This window comes from Salvia splendens, chromosome 4, assembly GCF_004379255.2.
Source record: "Salvia splendens isolate huo1 chromosome 4, SspV2, whole genome shotgun sequence".
NCBI classification, from domain to species: domain Eukaryota; kingdom Viridiplantae; phylum Streptophyta; class Magnoliopsida; order Lamiales; family Lamiaceae; genus Salvia; species Salvia splendens.
In genome coordinates this window covers 15,272,850-15,295,562 of record NC_056035.1, presented here as the reverse complement: position 1 = coordinate 15,295,562, position 22,713 = coordinate 15,272,850, and the positions used below count along the sequence as shown (strand labels likewise).

General features: G+C 40.4%; 2 protein-coding genes and 1 long non-coding RNA gene across 4 annotated transcripts; 1 reads left to right on the top strand and 2 right to left on the bottom strand.

Annotated features, from left to right (window-relative positions):
- Positions 1-1,900: 1,900 nt before the first annotated feature.
- LOC121800438 lies at positions 1,901-6,892 on the bottom strand. Its single transcript, XR_006050503.1, has 2 exons — positions 6,089-6,892; positions 1,901-2,439 (listed from the first exon to the last, which is right to left on the bottom strand). It is a non-coding gene; the product is annotated as an uncharacterized LOC121800438 (long non-coding RNA).
- A 903-nt stretch (positions 6,893-7,795) lies between these two features.
- LOC121798790 (ubiquitin-conjugating enzyme E2 4-like) lies at positions 7,796-11,022 on the top strand. 2 transcript variants are annotated; one of them, XM_042197978.1, is made up of 6 exons: positions 7,796-8,150; positions 8,287-8,366; positions 8,820-8,934; positions 9,023-9,075; positions 9,178-9,306; positions 10,619-10,691. In XM_042197978.1, the coding sequence occupies exons 1-6, from the start codon at positions 8,107-8,109 to the stop codon at positions 10,654-10,656; spliced, it is 459 nt and encodes a 152-aa protein (XP_042053912.1). In that variant the 5' UTR covers positions 7,796-8,106; the 3' UTR covers positions 10,657-10,691. The 2 variants fall into 2 exon arrangements, with proteins under 2 accessions (XP_042053912.1, XP_042053911.1); XM_042197977.1 differs by lacking the exon at positions 10,619-10,691 and adding an exon at positions 10,753-11,022 and having other exon boundaries at positions 7,802-8,150.
- Positions 11,023-11,114: 92 nt separating this feature from the next.
- On the bottom strand, positions 11,115-22,702 carry LOC121798789 (ATP-dependent helicase BRM-like). Its single transcript, XM_042197976.1, has 14 exons — positions 22,050-22,702; positions 20,042-21,346; positions 18,568-19,899; positions 17,857-17,969; positions 17,488-17,575; positions 17,287-17,373; positions 16,457-16,549; positions 16,299-16,382; positions 16,007-16,210; positions 15,203-15,439; positions 13,585-15,138; positions 12,970-13,497; positions 12,417-12,659; positions 11,115-11,848 (listed from the first exon to the last, which is right to left on the bottom strand). Exons 1-14 carry the CDS (start codon positions 22,170-22,172, stop codon positions 11,240-11,242), a joined length of 6,600 nt encoding a protein of 2,199 aa, XP_042053910.1. The 5' UTR covers positions 22,173-22,702; the 3' UTR covers positions 11,115-11,239.
- Positions 22,703-22,713: the final 11 nt, after the last annotated feature.

Genomic DNA, 22,713 nt, shown 5'->3' with positions numbered 1-22,713 from the left:
TGCAAAGATGAGGAGCTATGTTCTGGAGTTGAGTAAAGCTGACAGAGAAGGGAGGTTCGAACTACATGTCGATGTAGGTGCTGTTTTCAAGGCTTTGTACATTGGTTTTAGTGGCCTGCGAAAGGGATTCAAGGAGGGATGTAGACCTGTAATTGGGCTAGATGGGGCATTCCTCAAGACATATCTTGGTGGGATATTGCTCACCGCCTTAGGGACTGATGGAAACAATCAAATGTACCCCATTGCTTGGGCTGTGGTTGAGGCTGAAAATGAAGTATGCTGGACTTGGTTTATTAAAATTCTGAGTGAGGATTTGACATTGGGTGAAGGAGTAGGCATTACACTTATCAGTGATCAGCAAAAGGTATTCACTATACTCACTTATCTGTTATGCAGTCAATTTTGTGCTTTGTCATGTTGTCACTGACAATGTTGCTTGATAGGGCATGGAAAATGCAGTACAGAGACTACTTCCATTGGCTGAGCATAGAAACTGTGCAAGGCATATCTATGCAAATTGGAAAAAAACTCACAAAGGTCCACTTTTGAAACAACACTTCTGGAAACTTGTTAGAAGCACTTACATCGAAGAGTATGAGATTGCTTGCAGAGAACTCGAGAAGGAAGATGGACAGGCATATGCAGACTTAATGGACAAAAACCCAAGCAAATTCTGTAAGGCTTTTCTAACACCTTCCAATTGCTCTGATGTCATTCTGAACAATGTGTGTGAGTGTTTCAATGCCTATATTCTGGAGGCTAGGAGTAAACATGTGTTAGATATGCTAGATGAAATGAGAACCAAGCTGATGGGGAGACTTTACAGAAAAAGCGTAGACATAGAGAGTGATGGGGTAAATTCAAATGTGTGTCCAAAGGTGAGGAAGAAAATTGAAGCTATGGTCTATGAGAGTAGAAACTGTACTACCATTCCTGCAGTTGGTGGTAACTTTGAAGTTAGTCACTTTGAAGATAGGTTTGTGGTGACTCCTTCATTAAGGAAGTGTGGGTGTAGGAAATGGGATTTGACTGGCATCCCTTGTATCCATGCATGCGCTGCTATACACTTCCTCAAGCAGACTGTAGATGATTATGTCCACGAATACTACTCCTTGAGCAAGTACACATCTGCCTATGGATATGGATTGTCAGCAATAAACGGGGAGAAGCTCTGGCCTCAAGCTGAGGGGTACCCGGTTGTACCTTCACCTGTGAAGAAGATGCCCGGTAGGCCCAAGAAGGTGCGAAGGAGGGACCCATTCGAGAAGGATCCGGGCAGACCCAATAGAATGAAGAAAATTTGTGTGATGACATGCCAGAAGTGTTTACAAGAAGACCACAACTCCAGGACTTGCAAAAACGAGCCAGTTGAGGTTCTGCCAAAGCCAAAGGTAATACACAATAGTTGTAATCAATGTACGCTCACAATTTTTATTCTGTTCCAATTTTTACTAACATTGCAAATTACACACCCTATAGGCCAAAATGGGAAGGCCTCGGAAGACACCGTCCAATGCAGAAGGTGGTACCATTGCAATAAGAGGAAGGGATGGAAGAAGGGGAGGTCGTGGAGGACGCCGTGGAGTTGTGGATGGCTCAATCCCCACGCAACAAAGCAACACCAACAATGGTTGACCGATGGTTTTAGTAGTTGAATTTGGAAGAAAGTAATGTATGTCGCCTGAAACAGTAGTTGTATTTGGATGAATACTATGGGCTTTTTGGACACCAAACTATTATGTGTACACCGTGTGTGTTATTTTGAGGCAGGATAATATTATGCTTTTGCCATGTGTTCCATCCATTACAAGTTCCTAATGCCTATAGCATCACATTTGTCATTGATTACGGAAAATAGCATATTAGTTGTAGTAGTAGTAGAACAGTTTGAGCAAAATACTCACTGCGCAAAATAACTCAATGTATTTATAGGGGAAAAACCACTACAATATTCCTGGTTCCGTAGTGTATTACACTTTAGTTCAACTTGCATATACTATTACATTGGAGTTCTATTAGTTAAGCTACGACAATAGCCAAATGACGATACATAAAATGCAAATGACAACCTTTAGGTTCCGGTTTTGACGATGCAAATCTGCGACAACGCCTTGGAGTGCTTCAACTTCAGCGGTTTTGGAACGGAGGCTCTCGTCAAGTGCATCCTGCTTAGCAACTCTATCTCTTAATGCTTTTTGCACATTGTCCCTATCAATCTTCAATTTTATGAAGAAGTACTCTTGATTCGGTGACAATGATGGATCAATCCAACGAAAGAATTTGCAGTCGTCCTCATTCCAGACTTGGCAACGATAGAAGCATCGTTCGGGATTGGCATCTGTATTGGATGTCACCACATCAGCTTCAAGGCTGTGATCACATACCACTGCCTCAAACCTCGGCCACGTTCTGCTCGAGTGCTGGGAAGAAGTGGACATCCTGCATTTGAACATTTGAACAATCAAACCAGTCCACACTTCCTCAAGCAGAATGTGGATGAAACATCATGCAGAACCCTAAAACCAATACAACTCTAAATTAGACAATCAACATTCGAGAATTCAACAGTCATGAACCCTAAATACCCATTGCCAATTGCACAGTCGAAATCACTCAAACCGACCACAATTCGGGCACCACAAAATCGCATACTCAAAATTGAGTCCAAAATAGGTAATACAAGCAAACCCTAAAATTGAAACCTAAATCGACCCCTAAACCCAACGAAATCAATCGCATGTTCAACGAAACGAACGAACCCTAATATTGCCCCATAAATCAAACCCTAAGATGAAGCTATGGTCTTACCTTGTTACGGGATTTCACGGACAATCGGGATTGCAACAGTTTCGTAGGATGAATCACAATTTGATTCTGAGAATCAATAATGGTTGGGGGTGGATGAATCGCGAGAGGAAGGATGAGTGTTGGATTTGGGGGTGAATTATAGTTTCATATGGATAAACGTCGTTTTATCCATATGAAACGACGTCGTTTTGAGTTTTTCCGATGCCTGACACGTCGAAATTCAGGCATGCCACATAGGATTTTAAATTGCCGGAAAACAAAGGGTCGGGTCGGGTCGGGTTGGGAAATACCAGACAAAATGCAAAGTTCGTGACTTTATACGCCAACTTTAAAGTTCGTGGGAAAAATCGGAATTCGGGCAAAGTTCATGACTTTTAAGGCAGTTATCCCTTCAATAAAAAATCAAGCAAAAAACCAAGTAATGCCGGTCACCATTCAATCAAAAACCAAGCAATGTCAGTCACCATTCAAGCAACGAAAAAACCATAACAACGAAAAACTAAATTCTAAAACCAAGCAATCCTTACACCAAAACAAACCACTATTCTGAACAAATTCAAATCAAAACAAAGTAATTGTCATTTTTTTAAAACAATGCCAGTCACCATTCAAGGTTTGGGGAAATCTACCACCATCTTTTCAACATCAACGGGTCCCTTCTTTCATGCCTCTTCCAAGTGGGTTGTTGTTCTTCTCATCATGTAATCCACGACCTTGTTTTTGTTACTGTAAACCATAGTTGTAATGAATTTCGCACGAGCAACTGGAATTACTTGGATGGCTTGTTGGTAAGGCCATCCACTACGCTGTCTCTATACCGTCTCTTAACTACTATTTGACCACTATTTGAGGGCCCCACTGTCCTTTTTTCCTCCATCCCTTAACTAAGGGACGGAACCTGCAACGCTCCGTCCCTTATTCCGTCCTTTAATTACTATTCATTCAATTTCACTTTTTTATTTTTTTTCTCAACCCAATTCAATTAAAACAAACACACTTTATTAAAAAACACACAACATAATTTAAAATACAAATTTAAAGAAAAATAAAAAAACTACTCCGCCGGCTAATCATCCTCCGGAGGCGGTCGAGGTTGAGGGAAGTCGGAAGGCCAAGTTGTGCTGCCATATGCACAATTCCGTTCCACCAGGCCGTGAATTGGGAGTACGAGAAACGGGAAGTATCCGCCATTGTGGCGGTCATGTACGCCACCATAAGTGTGTCCGAGCCTCCCCGCGAGCCCGATCCCGAGGCCGACTGGCTTGATTCGCCTCGGCCCTTCCTTGCTCTAGCCGCTTTCGCCGCCTTCGTCACTTGCAGCCGACGGCGCCCACTCTCAGATCCTCCAGCATCGCCGACCGTACCCGCAAACTCCTGGGATTTAGCCTCAGGTTGGCTGATGCCCTCAGCGGAGTCACCACCAGACGAGTATTGGCCACTCGTCGTATGCTTCGTGCGCTTCGAGGTTGAGCCCGAGCTGGAGCGAAAACCGTCGACCCACCGTTCCTCGTCCTTGACTGCCTGCCAAACATCAACAAATCTGAATTGATGACGTTCGTCCTGGTAGTAGGCGCGCAAAACGAACGTCAAAATGTCGGTTGCCGTGGCGCCGCTTTGGTAGCGCGCCTCTTCGGCCGAGTAGATGCCGTAGAATTTTTTGAACTGTCGGTCGACTCGGTCAAAGTGAGAGCGGGGCATTTTAAATTTGTGCTTGCGGGAGCCTTTCAGCTTTATCTGGTGGTAGACCTCGCAGACCTTTTCCCAGAAACACTTTCGGGATTGTTGATTCCCGACGATGGGATCGTACGAAACGGTGATCCAGGCGTTGTACACCGCCAGCGTTTCGAGGTTGTTGTACGGATGCCGGCCTAGATCTTCTTCCTCTTCCTCCTCGTCCTCGCCCGCCTGGGGTTGTACACCGCCTCGGCCACCTCCACCGCCTCGCCCACCTCCACCGCCTCGGCCTACTCCCGGCGTGGGATCAACGGGAAAATCCTCCTGGATCTGGGATAATCCCTGCGAATACCGCGGGACGGAGGGACGGACATATGCATCAAGGTCAAAAATGGGTAGTTGGTACCCCCGGCGTCGCCGAACCCTGGGTCCCCGGCGTTGACGAACCGGAACCGCCCAATGTGTTGATCATGGTCTCCCAATCGCCGAACACGTTGAGATCTCACCCGCCGGAGCCGGAACCGCCGTAGTTGCCGTCGCCGTCGCCGGACATCTTGAGTTGTTATATGAAAATTTGAGAGAAAATTTGAGAGAAAATTTAGATGATAGGAAGAATAGATGTATAGTTGTGTGTGAAATGAGGATGAGTTTAGGAGTATTTATAGAGTAAAAAAATTAATTAAAAATAACAAAAATAGAAAAAAACAAAAAAACAGTATTATTACAGTTAGAAAAAAAAAATTTCTTTTATTTTTATTTTATTTTTTTAAAAATTTGAATTTTTTTTTTAAAAATATTTATTGCGTCAGCACGTGACGACGCCCACTCGCGGGCCAGCGAGTGGGCGTCACGCACGACTCCGGGTTGCGCCACGTCGCCTAGGTGCGTAGCGAGACAGCCCATCTCTTGGCTCGACGGGACGCGACGCGGGATGGGACGGCGAGCTGCAACGCGTCGCGCCGGGGTCCCGTCTCTCCGAGACGGGACGCGAGACGCCGGCGAGACCCGTAGTGGATGGTCTAAGGTCACACTTCCAATCATTAATCTCCCCATATACGTCTCCATATGTCGCATAGCATACACTCCTATATCTTCGGTAATGCCATTTGTTTTCCCCTTGAATTCAAGCACTTCGGTTTTAGTTTTTCTCAACATCCGACCATAGCTCACATAGTTGCTTTCCTCCAACAAATGAATAAACAAGGCAGTCTGCAAGCAAGAACAAAAAAGGTAATCTAAAAATAAAATTAAAATAGGCATTTTTCGTTGCAGGCCACTTACCAGTTTTTCAATATAACTGGTAAGCGGCCTATATGAGTTGACATTGCAATACCTTTTACTATAACTTAGTAATAACAAACAAACAAACAATCAAGCAAGTGGTCAGTCAGTAATAAGCAAAAAAACGCTGAATGACAACCAAGCAAAGATTAAAACAGAACTAAGCACATCTGACCAAGCAAAGATTAAAACAGAACCAAGCAAAGATTAAAATAGAACCAAGCACATCTCACCAAGCAACCAACACAATTCAAACAAGCAACCAGCACAATTCAAACAAGCAACCAACACAATCAAAACAAGCAATTACTAAATCTCACCAAACCTTAAGCAATTAGTATGGAATGAAGCAATCCAGAAACAAGAATTCTTCCTGAGTGCTGGTGCAGAAACGTAAGCAAAGGATTCATACAAATGCAATCCAGAAACTGATAGGGTATGAATCAATTTTAACAACCCTGCAAAAACGCAAATCACGGTCTTTCTTCCTTTCTCCCTAAAGGCTATAACTCAGGAATTTAGTATACACAAAGCAGCATCAGTCGGATATGGAATGAAGCAAACTAGGGAACAATAGAAACAAGAATCAATCAACACAAACACTAAGCATACTGAATTTTGCACGGATGCTGGTGATAATCAGTACGGAAAAAAAAAAGCAATAGCACGATAATTACTACGCAATACAACCTAATTAATCACTAAGCAGTCAGACTAAGCAACAAAAAACGGAAATCTAGCCACGTTTGGCAGAGAGTAACGACTGGTGGAGCAGAAATCGCTGATCTTGGAGAAATCGCTGATGGAGCGGGATTGATGAGTAGCATAAATCGATGATGAGTCGCGGAAAATCGCCGATGAGTCGCGAGCAGTAAAGATGAGCAGCAGAAAATCGCTGATTGGGGAGATTTGGAGAGAGATATGTCGATTGGGGGAGAGATAATGGATTCAGTTTTGAATTAATGGGAGAGAGTTATGGCTGAGTGGAAGAGAATACGAATCAGCGCCCAAATTTACTGGGATTTTCCATTCCCGCATCAATTTTAATTTAAGGAAAAAAGACATAATTACCCTTATAAGCAACAAATTTTGAACAGCCAAGCAATCCGCACTCTATTCTTACAATTCAATATCAGCTATCTATATAGGAGGGCGGATGGCTATAAATGGTGTTACATTGTCACTTTAATTAAGATGGCACCATAGTGTAACCCTCAATCTATATTCTTAGATATCCTCAAGTCAATTATCCCGCCATTTGAAATGACAAATCAATACAAAAATAATCATTAAACAACACTATATGTTTTAGAATTTAGATAATCATTAATTAGAATTTTATTGTACTCCTCTAGCAAGGAATGAAACCCTGACCAATAACCAACTGTATGAAACATTTTACTACTCACCACAAACGACTAAAATAAAATATGTGAAAACAAGAGGAATGATATGCTACGTTTCTTGAAACATTTTACTACTCACCACAAACGACTAAAATAAAATATGTGAAAACAAGGGGAATGATATGCTACATATCTTATATGAGCTCCTTATGTGAGCACCGATCCCGTTTGACGCACGTTTAGCGTTGTTCGTTTCGATTTATATATTTAGTTTGATTCTAATACGTTAAAAAATGTTATTGAAAATTTTAATTTCACAAAAAATTATAAAAATCAAAGCTTAATTTATTATTTTACTAATTTATTTGAAATTATAGAGAAAACGAGCAAATCGAGCTTTGGTTTTTATAATTTTTGTGAAATTTAAAACTTCAATAACATTTTTTAACGTATTAAAATCAAACTAAATATATAAATCGAAACGAACGACGCTAAACATGTGTCGAATGGGAGTGGTGCACAAATAATGAGTTCACATAGCATATCATTGCTCGTGAAAACAGAAAAGGCTGGCAAAACGTTCACAATTAATATATTTTTTATTTATTTGAAGAAAGACGGAAAGAAGAAGTAGTAATTATTATATACTCCACTATATATAGAAAGTAGTTTGGTGGGTTGGGAGAGGAATCTTGGTAATGGAATCCACAGTAAACTTATACTACTGATCCATTCCCCTATTAATGATGGATGGATAATCAGATATGGTGTGCGAAATAGGGGCCGTAATAGTAAATGTTAACTTCACACACACAATTGTTTATCTTCATTCGGTTCTTTCAACGATACCCTTTTTCTCTTCAGAGTTGAAAAAAGTAGCTCCCATTCTTGCTTTCTTTCTCCTTCGCCCCTTCCCTGTTTCCTCTCTGAAAAAGCAAGGGAAATAGTAAAGAAAAAAACAAGCCAATCACAGAAATTTCCATTAGAAATTGTTACCATGTCTTCCCCAAGCAAGAGGCGAGAGATGGACTTAATGAAATTGTAATTTCCTTGAAATATAGTGTTGTTTTCTTCTCCATCTCCATTTCCAGTAGTTCCCTTTTCTTGGTTTGCAGAAGGCTTTGATTTCTTTTTCAATTTTCGGTAATACTAATGAAATATTGGTCTCTTGAAATAGGATGATGAGTGACTACAAGGTGGAGACGATGAATGATGGGATGCAGGAGTTCTATGTGCAGTTCCATGGACCCACTGACAGTAATTCAATTCATTAGCCTTTTCTCTGTCATAGCTTTTTATAGATTGGCTAAGATTGTTGTTTTTGTATCCAGAAGAAATTCTTTCAACGGTTCTTGATTAGGAAATTGGAAACAGACTGGATTTTTTGCTTTTCTATTCCACATTTTTGCTACAAGATTGAAATTATTTCTACTTCTAGGTTTTGATGCTTGTAATTTGTCCTCTTTTGGCTGGGGAGGTGAATAAATTCAACTTTGGCTTATTAGATGAATTCAACTCTGGTCGAAAAGAAATAATCTTGGATTTTTATTTCAACTTTGTTTTGTGGAAGATGGTTGATTCTTGATCATAAATTTAGGCTATTGAATATGGAGAAGTAGCATATGCAGAACATATCCTATTCTGTTTCTAGGTAATTAACTTCCCTTTAGTTTCTTTTGTGTCTCTTAAATTTCCAATGTAACGCGATAGGTCCATATCATGGCGGGGTGTGGAAGGTACGAGTTGAGCTTCCTGATGCCTATCCCTACAAGTCTCCTTCCATAGGATTTGTTAACAAGATCTATCACCCCAACGTGGATGAAGTGTGAGTTTCAATTGCAAAATGCATTCTCTTATCCTATGTCGTTTTAGCAAACATATAGGAATCAATTTTCCATGTTTTCAAATTTCAGGTCAGGTTCAGTTTGTCTGGATGTTATTAACCAGACCTGGACCCCCATGTATGGTAATAAACCAGTCTCATTTATTAGTTTTGTTGATTACAGTTTCTCAAATTCTTGATTGATTGATGCTAACTGACCTTTTTCTTTAATAATGATTTTGGCAGACCTGGTTAATGTTTTTGAGGTGTTTTTACCTCAGCTACTTTTGTATCCAAATGAATTGGACCCATTGAATGAGGAAGCTGCTGCCATGTTGATGCGCGACAGAACTGCATATGAACAAAGAGTTAAAGGTACCCAAGCTTCTGAAATCTTATGTTGCCCACAAGATTGAAACTTTCAATGCATACATCGCATTGGCAGCTTATACTATAGGAGTGGATACAAGTAAAAGTAAACTGCTGACTGCAGATGTTAGTCGTGATCTGGCTATAATGCAAATGATCTCGTTCGTAGAGAATGCGCTTAGCTATGGCTTCTGGCTTGTGGAAATGTGATAAAAGTGAAAATGTTATGGCATGCTCATAAATACAAAGATGGCCTTAGGAAGTAATGCAAAAGGGAATAAATTAGTACTATTTGGTGGTGTTAGGTTTCCATGATAAAATAATACCAAGATATAATCTAGGATTGAGTTGTGAGATTATTTGTCATAGGGGGTTAGCTATGACTAATTATCCCATGATTATTCATCTAGGATTGAGTTGTGGGATTGAATCTCATGAACCAAACACACTACAAATTTAATCCCGAATACAATCTTGCAAACCGAGCACCCCCTTAAGTTCTCGCATGGTTCCATATCCGAGTCTTTCGTTTTATTTTATCTACTAACTAGACAACGAACACGACCAGGTTGCTAATAATGACCTGGCGACCAGTTGTTATAGCAATACACATAAGGTATTGAAACCCAGAACTCAACTAGAAAAAAGTTAAGGATATAGTTTAGCAAATAAAGCCTGAAAAGTAGCTTGTTCTTTTGTTTGATGAAAGTTGACTCATATTGAACTTTAGCGGGTATGATTTGTTGACGTCCAAAGAATATTTTACCTTAAAATGTACTCCCTCCGTCCCTTAAGAACATGCACTTTCTAATTTTGGAAAGTTTTTTCTCTCTAATGAGGTGAGACTCATTTTCTACTAACAATACTTTATTTACTTTTTCTCTCTACCTCTCTCTTACTTCACCAATTTTACATTAAAACTCGTGTCGACCCCAAAGTGCATATTCTTTGGGGACGGAGGGAGTATTTTGTAAGAAGTTCCACTGCTGGTTATGGTTGAGAGAGAGTATGTATAATGAGGGTTTCAAGCCAGGATCCGCAGAATAGTCGAGTTAAGAACTAAGTTGGACTCTCTATCTCCATCTCTAGCTCTAGGTCATGTGGAATGGAGGCTCAACTAGTGGCGTAGATATAGGAAATACGAACTCAGGCACTAGTCTTAAAGTCCCTATGCTATATCCATTAGGTCACCTTCAAATTTGTTATGCAACTCGTGCCATGTTATCCTTCCATTATTTTCATATCTTTGAACAAGTAGACCTTGTTTAAGAGGAGAGAGACTACAAATAAATTTATATACCTTTCATGAAAATGATAGGTGAAGTCCATCTTTCAATTGTCACATCCATAATATGACAGCTTACCATACAAATTTGGTGAGCATCCAATTGTATCATGGATTATACTGTAATGCAAATGCAATTCTGATGTGCTCAACTCTTTGTATTCTAGAATACTGCCTGAAATACGCCAAGCCAGAGGATGCAGGGGCCATCCCAGAAGAGAAGTCGAGCGATGAGGAGCTGACTGAAGATGAATATGAGTCGAGCGATGAGGTTGTTTTGGGACCTGTGGATCCATAGTCTTCTCTCTGTAACTGTAACCATCCATGTAGTTTGTGCATATCATGTGGCATTTCTGTCACAAAATTGTAATTTAATTACACATAGCAATAACTGTTAATTGGAATGGATGCAAAAAGACTCAACTGCTTCTTCTTGAGTCTGCTTCGTGTTCATAGCATGCTATTCTGCAACTTAGCGAAAGAGCAACGCATAAGGAAATTGGATATATGAAATCAGAAGCTACTAAGCTTGCCGCAATAATGGTATAGGGCATGAATATGAAGAACTATCAGAATTTTGGATATAATCACATTACAGATCATATTTTCATTCATTTCATTTAAACAGATTGGAACTGCTACATAATTCAATACTCATAAATGGCTCGGACGCCGCCTTCCAGCATCAGTTCTCATTTTCTTTACAGGATTTGCCCAGCCAACACTGCTGTTCCCTTGTTGAGGGGAAAGTGGCCCCCAGCCATGTTGGCTCAACCCGATATCTCTGGTGCCTGAGATTGACCCTGGGCTCTTCATCCCACGCCCAATACCTGTAGGTGACAATGGACCTGCTGATCCATTTCCAGACTTTGCAGCCGACTTCTCCCTGTCTTTTCTCTTCTTTTTGCAGATAACAAGGTCCCCAGGGTGAGTGAAAGGGTGAGTATCATCCAGTTGGCCAAGATCCCGACTGCTGCTGCTTCCAAGCCTCGATTCCTTGTGAGGCATGGAGTTCCTGAATTTAGAATGCATGTGGGTCTGTGGGTTCAGGAAAGGAGCATTTTCTGAATCCACCTCTTTTACTAATTTCTGGCGCTTGCCCTGAGAAGCAGGTAGCTGTCGTGAAGATGGCCAAGTGGCTGGCATAGAAACAGGAGCAGTGAAAGACATGGAACTTCTGGCTTCTCGAAAATCAGTATCTGAGAATGCTACCGCAATGATATCAAAGAATAGATCATGGACTTTCTTCGCCTCCGACCTCACCTGATCATACAGTCCACATAGCTAGATTGTTAGAAATTCATAATGGCGACAAATATTTTATTCAATCTATTAAGGCAGTCCAATTACTCCTATAAGCCTTTTAATTTACATGACATTATGAGATGCAAATATTCTGAAAAGAAACACTACGGGGCAGTTTGGTAGGGAAGATAGATAAGACAACAAATGATAAGAACACACATTTTAGATCATTTTAGGTCCGATAACCCCAAGACAGAGGAGTTATCTGCCCTACCAAACTGCCCCTAAGACGAACAAATATCACCTAGAATTTACAACTGCAGAAGGACATGGACTCTTGACCTGTCTATAACTTAATCTTATGAAGTTGTACCAAAAAAAAGCAAGATTCAGAGATCACTTAGACAACCTGTACAGGAAAATAAGCCAAAGCTATCTTCACACCAACATGTTAACAAAAGCTTCCTAGGGACATAAGACTTAATACTACCTTGTAACTATAGGAATTGCTGCTGAGTCGAGTATGAATATGGAGATTACGCAAAGAATACATGGACAATGAAGGATTCGCAGAAGAAAATTATACCTCATATGAAAAACCAAAAAACTGCATGCTAGACTGCAACATAAGCTGCACATCAGAAACAAGCCCCATGACTCCACTGTACTCATATCTGTCAAGACGGTTGAGAATCTTTCTCAAATCCAAAAGGCTATCTTCATCCCCACTGGCGTAATCATTTCTTTTCCACAGTTCAGTCAGCTGTGGTATTATTTGATGACCTTCATAATCTATTCTTCTCTGAAGCTTGCCGATAACAGTCTTGCACTGTAACAAAATCATGTTAAAACAAAGCCTATTTCAGTAACAGACAGCTGGAAGACGAAATTATATCAAAACTGAGTGTGCGTGGTGGGGAAGAAAGGAGGATGCAGGACTAGAACTTGCAACTGCCTAAGCAAGTGGCTCAACTTTACAAGATAAACAGAGTGATCCAATTACATTTCCCCACTCCAGTTTGCCTGGATCACAATCATTGCTAAAATGCAGATAAGCAAGTATATCTTTCTATGTAGTGTAGATAAGAACCAGTATCAAATTGATTGATACAAAAATACAAACAGTAAGAGGAGCATACCTTTCTCAGGATGACCTCCGACATCTTAGGGCCACTAGTTTTAGGCCCCTTCGCAACTTTACAGTCCAAGTTTACTTTGAGGTGTTGTTCAGAGGCATCATCTGCAAGAGCAGACTCATAGTTCGCTCTCCCAGATTTAAGAGCACTTTGCACATTAGCTGTATTTCTCCTTGATGGTAGATTTCTTTTGCTCTTGATAGATGAATCAATTTTCTCTGATTTAATACAACCAGAATCTCCAAGAACTTTACGGGCACTGTCATCACTTGCTTGAGTCTTGTATTTATTATCTACCTGTAGTGGTAACATAGTAGGATCACCACGACGAAGAGATAACTTGTCACTAGGCTTCTCTTCTGCCCTAGCAGACCGCGGGCGAAGCCGAATACTACGTTTTCGTTTTATCTTGGGTTGCAAGACCTGTTCATCTTCACCTTCATCACGATCTTGGATCCAGCTACCTGAATGCTGCTGGTTCATAGGAGACTCTCCAGATATGGCAATCTCTCCTTCTTCTAAGTCATCTGCCTGGAAAATTAGAATAAAAAGCAAGAAAGGTAACAATGTAGAGAATCAATAGCTTTATACGAATTATAAAGCAACTGTGAGACATACCAATTTCTTTGATTGGGAGCCGGACCTGCCATCTAATGCAGAAAGTGATCCAAACTTTTGAGAAGACACGGAAGGTGAGACCATGCGCATTAACTTCCTACTGTGTGAAGAGGACCCAGAAGAGCCTGCTTCTTCAAGTATGCTATTGTTTCTGACATTATCCAAAGCTCTTTGGTATTCATATCCATCAGCAGAAACAGGAGCATCTTCTTCTGATTGATCTTTATTAACCATAGGCGCTTCAGTGGATTCATCATCCTCAAACTCCCCAATGTCTCCATCTTCTTCTTCTTGAACAGAATATTCATTTCTATCATTGGAGCTTGCTTCAGAAAATTCTCCATTTTCATCATCTAATTCAGTATAAATAGGAGTCTTTCCCTTAGGCCGCCCTCTCCTCCTCTCAGAAATCTCAGAAGCCACTTCAACAGGAGGTTGCATCCCACCATATAAAGCATTCTTTGATGGCTTCTTTGATAAATTAGCAATTGTAGTATTTACTTCTTGTGTATTAGCACGAAGCCAATCAGGGACCTGATCATATCGAGTCATGTCCTCTGCCCAGTCAAGTTCTTCATCCATTTGATCAAAGAGCTCCACTTCTTCCTCACTCCGAGCAATCATACGGTTTACCTCGTGAAGAGAAGGAACGTCGTGAACTGTTTCTTGGTATCTTTCTTCATCATGCAACAGTGTTTCTAAAGTTAGTCGTCTCTCTTCATGTGTAGTCCTCTGGTCAAACCGCCCAGCATTTATAACTTCATCAGCCATGTCAATCTTATACTGTTGAATATTATTCCGAATCAAGCTCTCAATTGAACCAACATACCGGTCCTTGCCAGCAAGGTCATCATCTGAATCAACTACTCCACCACTCCTGAACTCGTCCTCTTTCTGATGACTGGATATTTTGCCAACCACAGCTTCCATGTAAATTACTTTCACCTCCCTCGTCTGCCCAATACGGTGGGCACGAGCAACAGCCTGTTCCTCATTTTTTGGGTTTGGATCCGGATCATATATAATCACTGTGTCAGCAGACTGAAGATTGAGACCCCGTCCAGCAGCACGAATGCTAAGTAAGAAGATAAAACAATCAGTGCCTGGCCGATTAAACTCCACAATAGCACTTTCGCGGTCTTCCAAGCTAGTCATCCCATCAATTCTTCTGAAAACAAGCCTTCGCCACTGCAAATATTCCTCCATTATATCAAGAAGTTTGGTCATGGTACTAAAGAGCAGTACCCTATGTCCCGTTCTCTGAAGCTTCATCAAAACTCTATCCAGAACCCACAATTTTCCACAAGACCTCACAAGAAAATCCTTTGAGAAGTCACTGAAATATGGGTAGTTTAGCAATGGATGGTTGCAAGCTTTTCTTAACTCCATGCATCTATTGTTTAATGTTTTGTAAGTTTTAGCCTGATAATTTTGATTCTTTTGACACTTGCGATATTCATCTTCAGGGTCAACCCTAAGAGTACCAGTTGATTTAATCCAATCATAAATGGCACCCTGTATTGCAGACATTCGACATTTCAAAACAATCGAGACCTGCATTTTCAAATTTATTCAGAAACAATTTTGTAACAATGACATTAGAATAGTAACAACATACCTTCGGAGGAAGTGATCCTTCTACATCTTCAACACGCCGCCGAAGCATAAAAGGTTCCAATATTTGATGTAGTCTATGGATAATTATCACCTTCTTCTCTGTCTCGAGCCAGTCATCTTCATGTGCAGGCCCTTCTTTTTGAAATGGTTGAGAGAACCAATCATGAAATGCTTTTCTATTATCAAAAACTTCTGGGAGCAGTAGGTTTAAAAGAGACCAAAGCTCTTTAAGATCATTCTGATAAAGTGCAAGAAAAGATTAATACAAGGTTTGAAGATGTAAGAAACATGTTTCAGTTTTGTTGTGATAAAGGAAGGAGTACTACAAGTTATGGCTGCTCTGAGCACCACTATAAGTATTTGTTAACAACAAAAGTTGACTAGTACTCGCAGTCTCACATCATAGTTGCTTATATGCTAATATGTAGCAGATCAATTCTATAGATGCTACATTCAATGAGACTTATTGTCAACATAATGGAATTGAATCGCACCCTTCTATCCCAAGTTACCACTTCATTTTCTTAAGGAATTTTCCAGATAAAATTTTCCTACCTAAGAGTCCTAACGATTTCAACTTAACTACTACTTTGATGGTCAATACGGCAAAAGTAATCAAGAATATCACCCCTTCATCTTTTCTAAAACTCCATGTCCAGTCAAAAAATAATACTTTCCAGATCAAGTATAACCAGAAAAGAATGTATGGGGCAGTTAAATAGAATGAATTATTTGAATTAATACAAAACTCAAGGAAATAACTTCTACTCCACAAAACATATATCCAATCATAACAAAATCATACCTGCAATGGTGTCCCGGTAAGAAGCAACCGCCTTTGGCAGCGATACCGATCAAGGTCACGAGCTAATACTGACTCTCTGTCCTTCATCCGTTGTGCTTCATCAATTATAATATATTTCCAATCAATTTTTGAAAGTTTTGAACGATCATACATGATGAACTCATAGGTCGTTACAAGCACATTAAACTTCATGGCTAGCACTTCCTACACAGTAGATGAAACAAACGGAATTGATAACATTGAAGAATATTATGAAGCAAAGAGTTTAACTATGAAATTATTCTCTTCTTACTTGAGAAAACAATTTCGCCCTTTGGTCTTTCCCACCAACATAATATATACAGGAAACACTCGGAAGCCAATTATGCAATTCACTCTAAGACAAAAAACAGAGATGTTACAGTTAGATACTTCTAAGAATTCAAACAGGTGCTACAATGAATCTCTTACCTTCCAGTTGACAAGTACAGCATTGGGAACAATAATAAGATGAGGGCCATAATTTCCTTTGAATTCCATCAAATGAGCAATCAAGGCCATCACCTGCATAAACAAAAATTTGAGCAAAATTTCAAATATAAGCACAAATGAAACTTCACAAACACAAATAAGTAAGGCTGTTTGTTTAAAGGACATAAGTTTTAAGGGAAATAAATGAGATTCATGAATCTTGATTCAGGGAAAAAATTCTATTATAAATAATCCTCAACCAAACGACCAAGAATGAGCCAATTTCAAGCACGAAAAAAATCCAAGACAAGCTCAAGCCCCGAAGTATTCAATCTTTTATTTTTCAGCATTGATGTTTGTCAGCATCTTACAGAGCTCAAGTTCAAGTTCAATTAGTTTATATGCTTCCGAGCATGCCCACTTGTCCAGAAGTTCAAACTAAAGGAAACTCAATTGAGCTTTTTTCCATTTTGTATGCTAAAACTTAATAAACACATTTCGTCTAGAGCTAGAACTGATCATATGCTATAATGCTTCCGAGCCAAGCTCAAGAAAGCCCCATTTTAGTTAATAAATGGGTCATTCACAAACCCAACACAACTTAACTAAAAAAGCTTGAAATTGAGCTTGATCCAAGCTCGAGCCTAGGTAAAAGAAATAATTTGAGCTTGAGCCTCCTGCAGTGCAGTCCTGCTCATCAGCTCAACTCAGCTCCTTTTGAGGTTATAAGCTTTCAAAACTCAGGTAATATCATGTGTAGAAGACATTGCGACTCTTTAAGCATAAGAAGACCCAAACTTTTGAATAATTATTAATCAGAACTGTCTCACCTGCACCGTTTTTCCCAGACCCATCTCATCTGCTAAAATGCCATTTAATTTGTTATTGTATAATGATAGCATCCACTGCAAACCAACCTGCATAATTGAGTACATCTAGATCAATAACTACTGGCAATGTGCAGAGAAACTAACATGCAGAGCTGTTCAATTAAGGGTCAATCACACAGTTCAAACTAAACCGCAACTAACAAGTTGATAGTCTCGTAGAGTTCCAGCTCGTAGCATTGAAGGCTGCCTTATGACCCTTTCATTCACAGCATGTGCCAGATTGTAGTACCTGGTAGAAACCACGAAAAGGGGAAAAAGAAGATTTTATGCTAAAATCTAATTTAAGTATGACAGGAAGATGTTTTAGGTCTAAATTACATAAAGATACAGACGGCACCCACATGGTCTGTCCAATATGTATGATAGAAACATTAAGCATATGGTAATAATTCAGGATGAAATTAAAAATATCTGATCCAAAATTACTCTCTAATGGCATCCATATATTATGAGAAATGAACATCCATATATTATGAGAAATGAAATAAAAATAAGCTAGCTGTGGCATACTTGTTAACAGACTGACTATCTCTTGGTGCATTCATCTCAGAAAACCGGTTCCTTATCATGACTTCATCTCTCGCACAGGCAGCAGCAGCTCTTACTTCCTCTTCCGAGAGACCCTTGTATCCAGAAAAGACATAAATGAGAATACTGAAGTATCTGAAGCCACAAATTAGCAAATAACAAACATAAATATAGGATAAATACATTCATTAGAGGAACATAGGGGTTAAAAGAAGACATTAAGAGATACAAGTCAATGAGACACCAAATCCAATTGTCCTTGCTCTTATGTAGAGAAGCCATCATTGTGTTCAATTATAACTGAACTGGAAAATGTCGTAAAGAACCATTATGGAGTCGGAAAAGCATAGTGAAAACAGGTTGGTGTATACTATACAAGATTGATGATGCTACATATATTTCCGGTAACATCTTCCCACTTTTCCAAATATTAATAAAGAAGTGTGAGAATTTCATTCTCGTATATGCATAGCTGATGTGAACAGTCATATTTAAGCATCAGACAACTTGATTTCTCATTTGAAGACAATTTCTTAGAGAAACTTATCAAAGTATGATCATTTGAGTTTTACGCTTAGCAAACACAGAGCAGTTACTTTTTTACTTGATGTTTTCGAAGTGGAGATGATACTACATTGATCCTTTTATATGCTTAATACGGAAGAGGAGGGGAGAGAAGAATAGAGAGAATACATGTGCACGTGCAGTGGTGGCAGCAGCATTAGCTGCCTCCTCAACCTCCTGCTGATTTTTAGTGGCTGTTATTTTACTGCCCAATTTGTGAAGATACTCCTCAGTTTGACTTAAAAATGATGAGAGAACAGCATATCTTTCTGCAGCCTCCCCAGGTAAGTTAGTTTGTTGTTCCAGAAGCATCTCTCTATATCTTTCCACATCATTATTTTTCAAGGCTTCCATTCTTTTATTACGATCATCATCCTTCATTTTGGAGAACTCTCTCAACATCTTTTCATGATATTTATGCACTCCTCTATTGCGGGTGGTTCGAGCATCACGGGAAGCCCAATGTGCCTCGAGGAGCTTTTTGCGCCAATGAAATATGGATTTTAGTTGCTTCTCCCTAGTTGCCTTCTGATTAGCCTGTGATTGTCGGTTAAGCTCCTGTCGCTGACGTTCACACAGTCGAACGAATTTCCTATATGGTCTATCAGGCATAGCCATTATTTCTTGTTGCTGCTGCTCAATCTCATCCCTCAAGCGTGCCTGGCACTTAACAAGCTGAAGTTTCTTTGATTCAATTTGTAGCCGAATAACAAGATCTGGTCTGATTCTCTTCCTCTCTAAGTTCACAGCAAGTATTTTATCAATTTTCCCAATTTTTTCGGCCCTTTTCCTTTTGTGGATCTCTCCACCTTCATCAGCAAAAAGATCTTTAATATCATAAGCTAAAATTAAGTTACTATTGTTGTTCATCATAGAGGATCCAAGGCTCTCATGTTTTCTGGTGAAAACAGGGAAATCAAATAACGGCCCATGATATTTTCGTGTAGAACTAGAATCCTTAGGTTGGGATGTATTACTTGCTTGAATGGGTTTCTTAACCTGCACTGGATCTGAAGCACTTGACTGTGAGGCAATTCCTTTACCCCTGTCTGCAGCAACATCAATCCTGACAAGTGTTTTCTGATTGCCCGGTTCAGACTCCTGTTCGGATTTCCCAGAACTACCAATATGCTGCGGCTCTTCTTTTCCAGGAGGACCCACAAACCTCCGCTCCTTTGCTGCAACAACAGAGTTCTGAATGGTCGCAGTTGCGGCAGCAGCAGCCCTATCATCTCCTGGACCTTCTGTTTTCATATTAACTAATCCAGCTACAGATTTTGCAGCCCCGGCCCCTTTCTCACTGTACTCCACATGTTTGGTGTGCTCCTCTGCAGTTTCTCCAGCTAATTTGTCCTTGCCAGCATTTGTGGGAGGTGGAATCAGCTGTTGCATTTGTAAATCAAGTGGTGGGGGAGCAATAGCTTGGAGCAGTTCACGCGGCAAAGTTACATCGCCTCTTTGCTAATAAAGCAAAGAGAGAACTTGATAAGTCAGTGTAAGTATCTATGAAACTATCAGAATGAAATATGAACAGATAGTCATAAACAGTTTTGTAAAAACAATCCAGAGCAAACTATAGGAGGGTGTAGAAATATATTCTAACCTTTAGACGCCTAAATGCAAGTATCTGTGCTTTAAGTACATGCAACTGCTGCTTGGTAAAACCAGTGTGCAATTGTCTCATCTGTGAACTGGGTCCCCCCTGAGATGTTGATGGATTACACAAATCCCCATCATTAGATGGAGTTACAGATTGAGGAGACTGATTAAGTTGTCTGGCGTTTTGTGCCTGAGAAGCTTCTGCAACAGAAGTTTTTGCAAGAAAACTGTCAACTCCTTGGCTCAGATTCCCTGGTGACTGCGAAGGATGCATAGGAGGCATTCCATGACCAAGAGAGGAATGCTGCCTAGGGGGCATATGTGGCACAGAGAACTGTTGGGCAGACGTGCTGCTACAATTGTTAGGTAGAGCTGCATTGGAACTCACCCCAAGAGTACTAGGTGAAACTGCCTGCTTAACTTTGGAAGACCCAGATTGTCCTGACACGTCACTTGAGGAATTACCATGGGGAGAACCTTCATTTCCAACTGACGGTGAGGTAACATGCTGTTTACCAAAGGATACAGAAGGGATACCAGTATTATTTTCATTAGCTTTTTGTTGAGCAGCCATCCTGGAGTGCATTAATGGAATAAGCTGCGCAACCACATTTGCATTTGCAGGATGTGACAGATCAATATTATGCTCAAGAGCCAATGCCTGCATTGCCTGCATCTGTGCAGCCATAGCTATCTGATTGTTTGGCATGTTCATGATATTTTGCTGAGATTGTAGAGCTTGCAGAGGTGCAGGTTGGATTCCCTGACCACCTAATGGAGGATGGTTGAGTTTGGATTCACTTCTCTGATCAGGCATAGGCCGATGTCTGTTATCCGCATGTTTATCACTCTGAACAACCTGCTCGGAGGGTTTCTTGGAGGAGGAACCCTGACACTGATTTGCTGCTTGCATGGACACCAGCTCTTGCATTTTCATGTTTGCCATCCTCATTTCTTGATCTTTTCCAAGAGAACCAAACATTGCTGGTCTCACCTGCTGCTGCGATTGCATTCCTAAGGTAGGTTTCTGTTGGGCTGACTGAAATGCATACTGCAAATAAGCTTGTTGGATCGGATTCAACATCTGTTGCTCAACACCTTGACTTCTATTATAACTTTGGTCCGGATTATTGGGGGAACCATGCTGCTGGCCCAAATCAATGAACTTCCTGGGCTGTTGAGGCAGCTGTGTGGAGCCAGATGCTGCAGAAAAATTGGTCGCCCCTGGGGTTCCTTGTATTGTGCCAGCTTGGTACGACAGAATGGCATCATTCCCTTCAGGTTTCCTCAGAAACTGTTGAGCCATCGACTGCAACGACATTCAAAGTTGGTCACACGCCAATAGGAGCTGTTTAAGTGAAATTACTAGAACAAAAAAAAATGCAGTCTTGTAGCTTGAAAACATTGCAAGGAAATTCCTATGCAAAGAACCAAGATCCACGAAGCTGAAATGACAAACACTATAGAAGCAGAAACTTGACAAAGTCCAAACTAACAACAAATACATTAATTCTGAAGGCAGAATTATATCATGTGGATGATGACACGAAGGTGGTTGGGTAGAGTCGAAGTCAAAAAATAAATTTAGCAAAGTAAGTTGTTTTACTTTCCCAGGTGTACACGAAATTGTTTGCATCTACCTTTACATAAAAAATTATAGCCAATAAATATGTTACATTTGCTATTTTGAATCATTACACCTAGTCTCCATAATAAATTTGTTTTAAATACACCCAACAGAAGAGAAAGGGAGAAGAGGATGCACATAGGAATAACCACCTCCAAAACACACTAATTAGAAACAATCAATTCTTAGTATCAGATAGAAAAGTCATGGCTGACAGCAAAAGGTATGTCGGGAGACGGGGGGAGGGGCTACACATAAATAAGTGGGTTTAGAGTCGTCAACAGAATCAAGATTTACTTCACGCATTTAATAATTAGACTAATTTCCAATGTACCAGCGGAAGGATGAAACTTGGAAGAACTCAAGAAAGGACGTGAGGTTTCACCTGTCTTTGCTGTTGTCTCTGCTGTTGCTGCTGATCAAATGCGGACGCAGCGGATGATGACGAGGACGGAGAAGCAGAGGCCGAAGCGGCATTACTCCGGCCATGGCCACCACCGGATTGCATGCAGTAAGTTCAGAGAAACCCCCACAGAAACAAGAGTGCCCCCAATCTCCACCTTGGAATAATTTTAAAAAATCAAACGACGTTGTCTCGAGGCCACGGCCTATAGAAACAACTTGTGTGAGCTCACCAATGAGAGCAATTTCAGCAAACACCTTAGATCTCCTCAAAAAAAGAGAAATCACAAAAATCAGTCACTCGCAGGCGATAAGTCCCTGTGTGACAATTGAACCTTTGCTGCGGAACCTAAACGCTGTGGTGCTGCAATTCCGATCCCAAATAATTCAAAATTCGATGCATCCGACACATGTCCCGCATTTAAGGGCACGCATCTTCACATATATACTTCCGCCTAAAATCGCATCAAACCATCTTTTATCCAGAAAAATTTGGGATTTTTGGCGCGAAATCGAAGGGCCCGGCGGATCGATCTGATGGCCGGCGATTTTCCGAATATGCCGGAAATCTTTTACTCAAACTAGAATTCCCCAACTCAGAGTGTGTCTGTGTGTGAGAGAGAGAAAGAGTGGGAGAGACGCAATTT

Coding starts and splice junctions, on each gene's coding strand:
- LOC121798790 (XM_042197977.1), top strand. CDS start 8,107: ATGTCTTCCCCAAGCAAGAGGCGAGAGATGGACTTAATGAAATT. Junction 8,367..8,819: donor GTTCCATGGACCCACTGACA/GTAATTCAATTC, acceptor GTAACGCGATAG/GTCCATATCATGGCGGGGTG. Junction 8,935..9,022: donor CACCCCAACGTGGATGAAGT/GTGAGTTTCAAT, acceptor TTCAAATTTCAG/GTCAGGTTCAGTTTGTCTGG.
- LOC121798789 (XM_042197976.1), bottom strand. CDS start 22,172: ATGCAATCCGGTGGTGGCCATGGCCGGAGTAATGCCGCTTCGGCCTCT. Junction 19,900..20,041: donor TTGCATTTAGGCGTCTAAAG/GTTAGAATATAT, acceptor TTGCTTTATTAG/CAAAGAGGCGATGTAACTTT. Junction 11,849..12,416: donor TTTTTGGTTTTTCATATGAG/GTATAATTTTCT, acceptor CTGTATGATCAG/GTGAGGTCGGAGGCGAAGAA.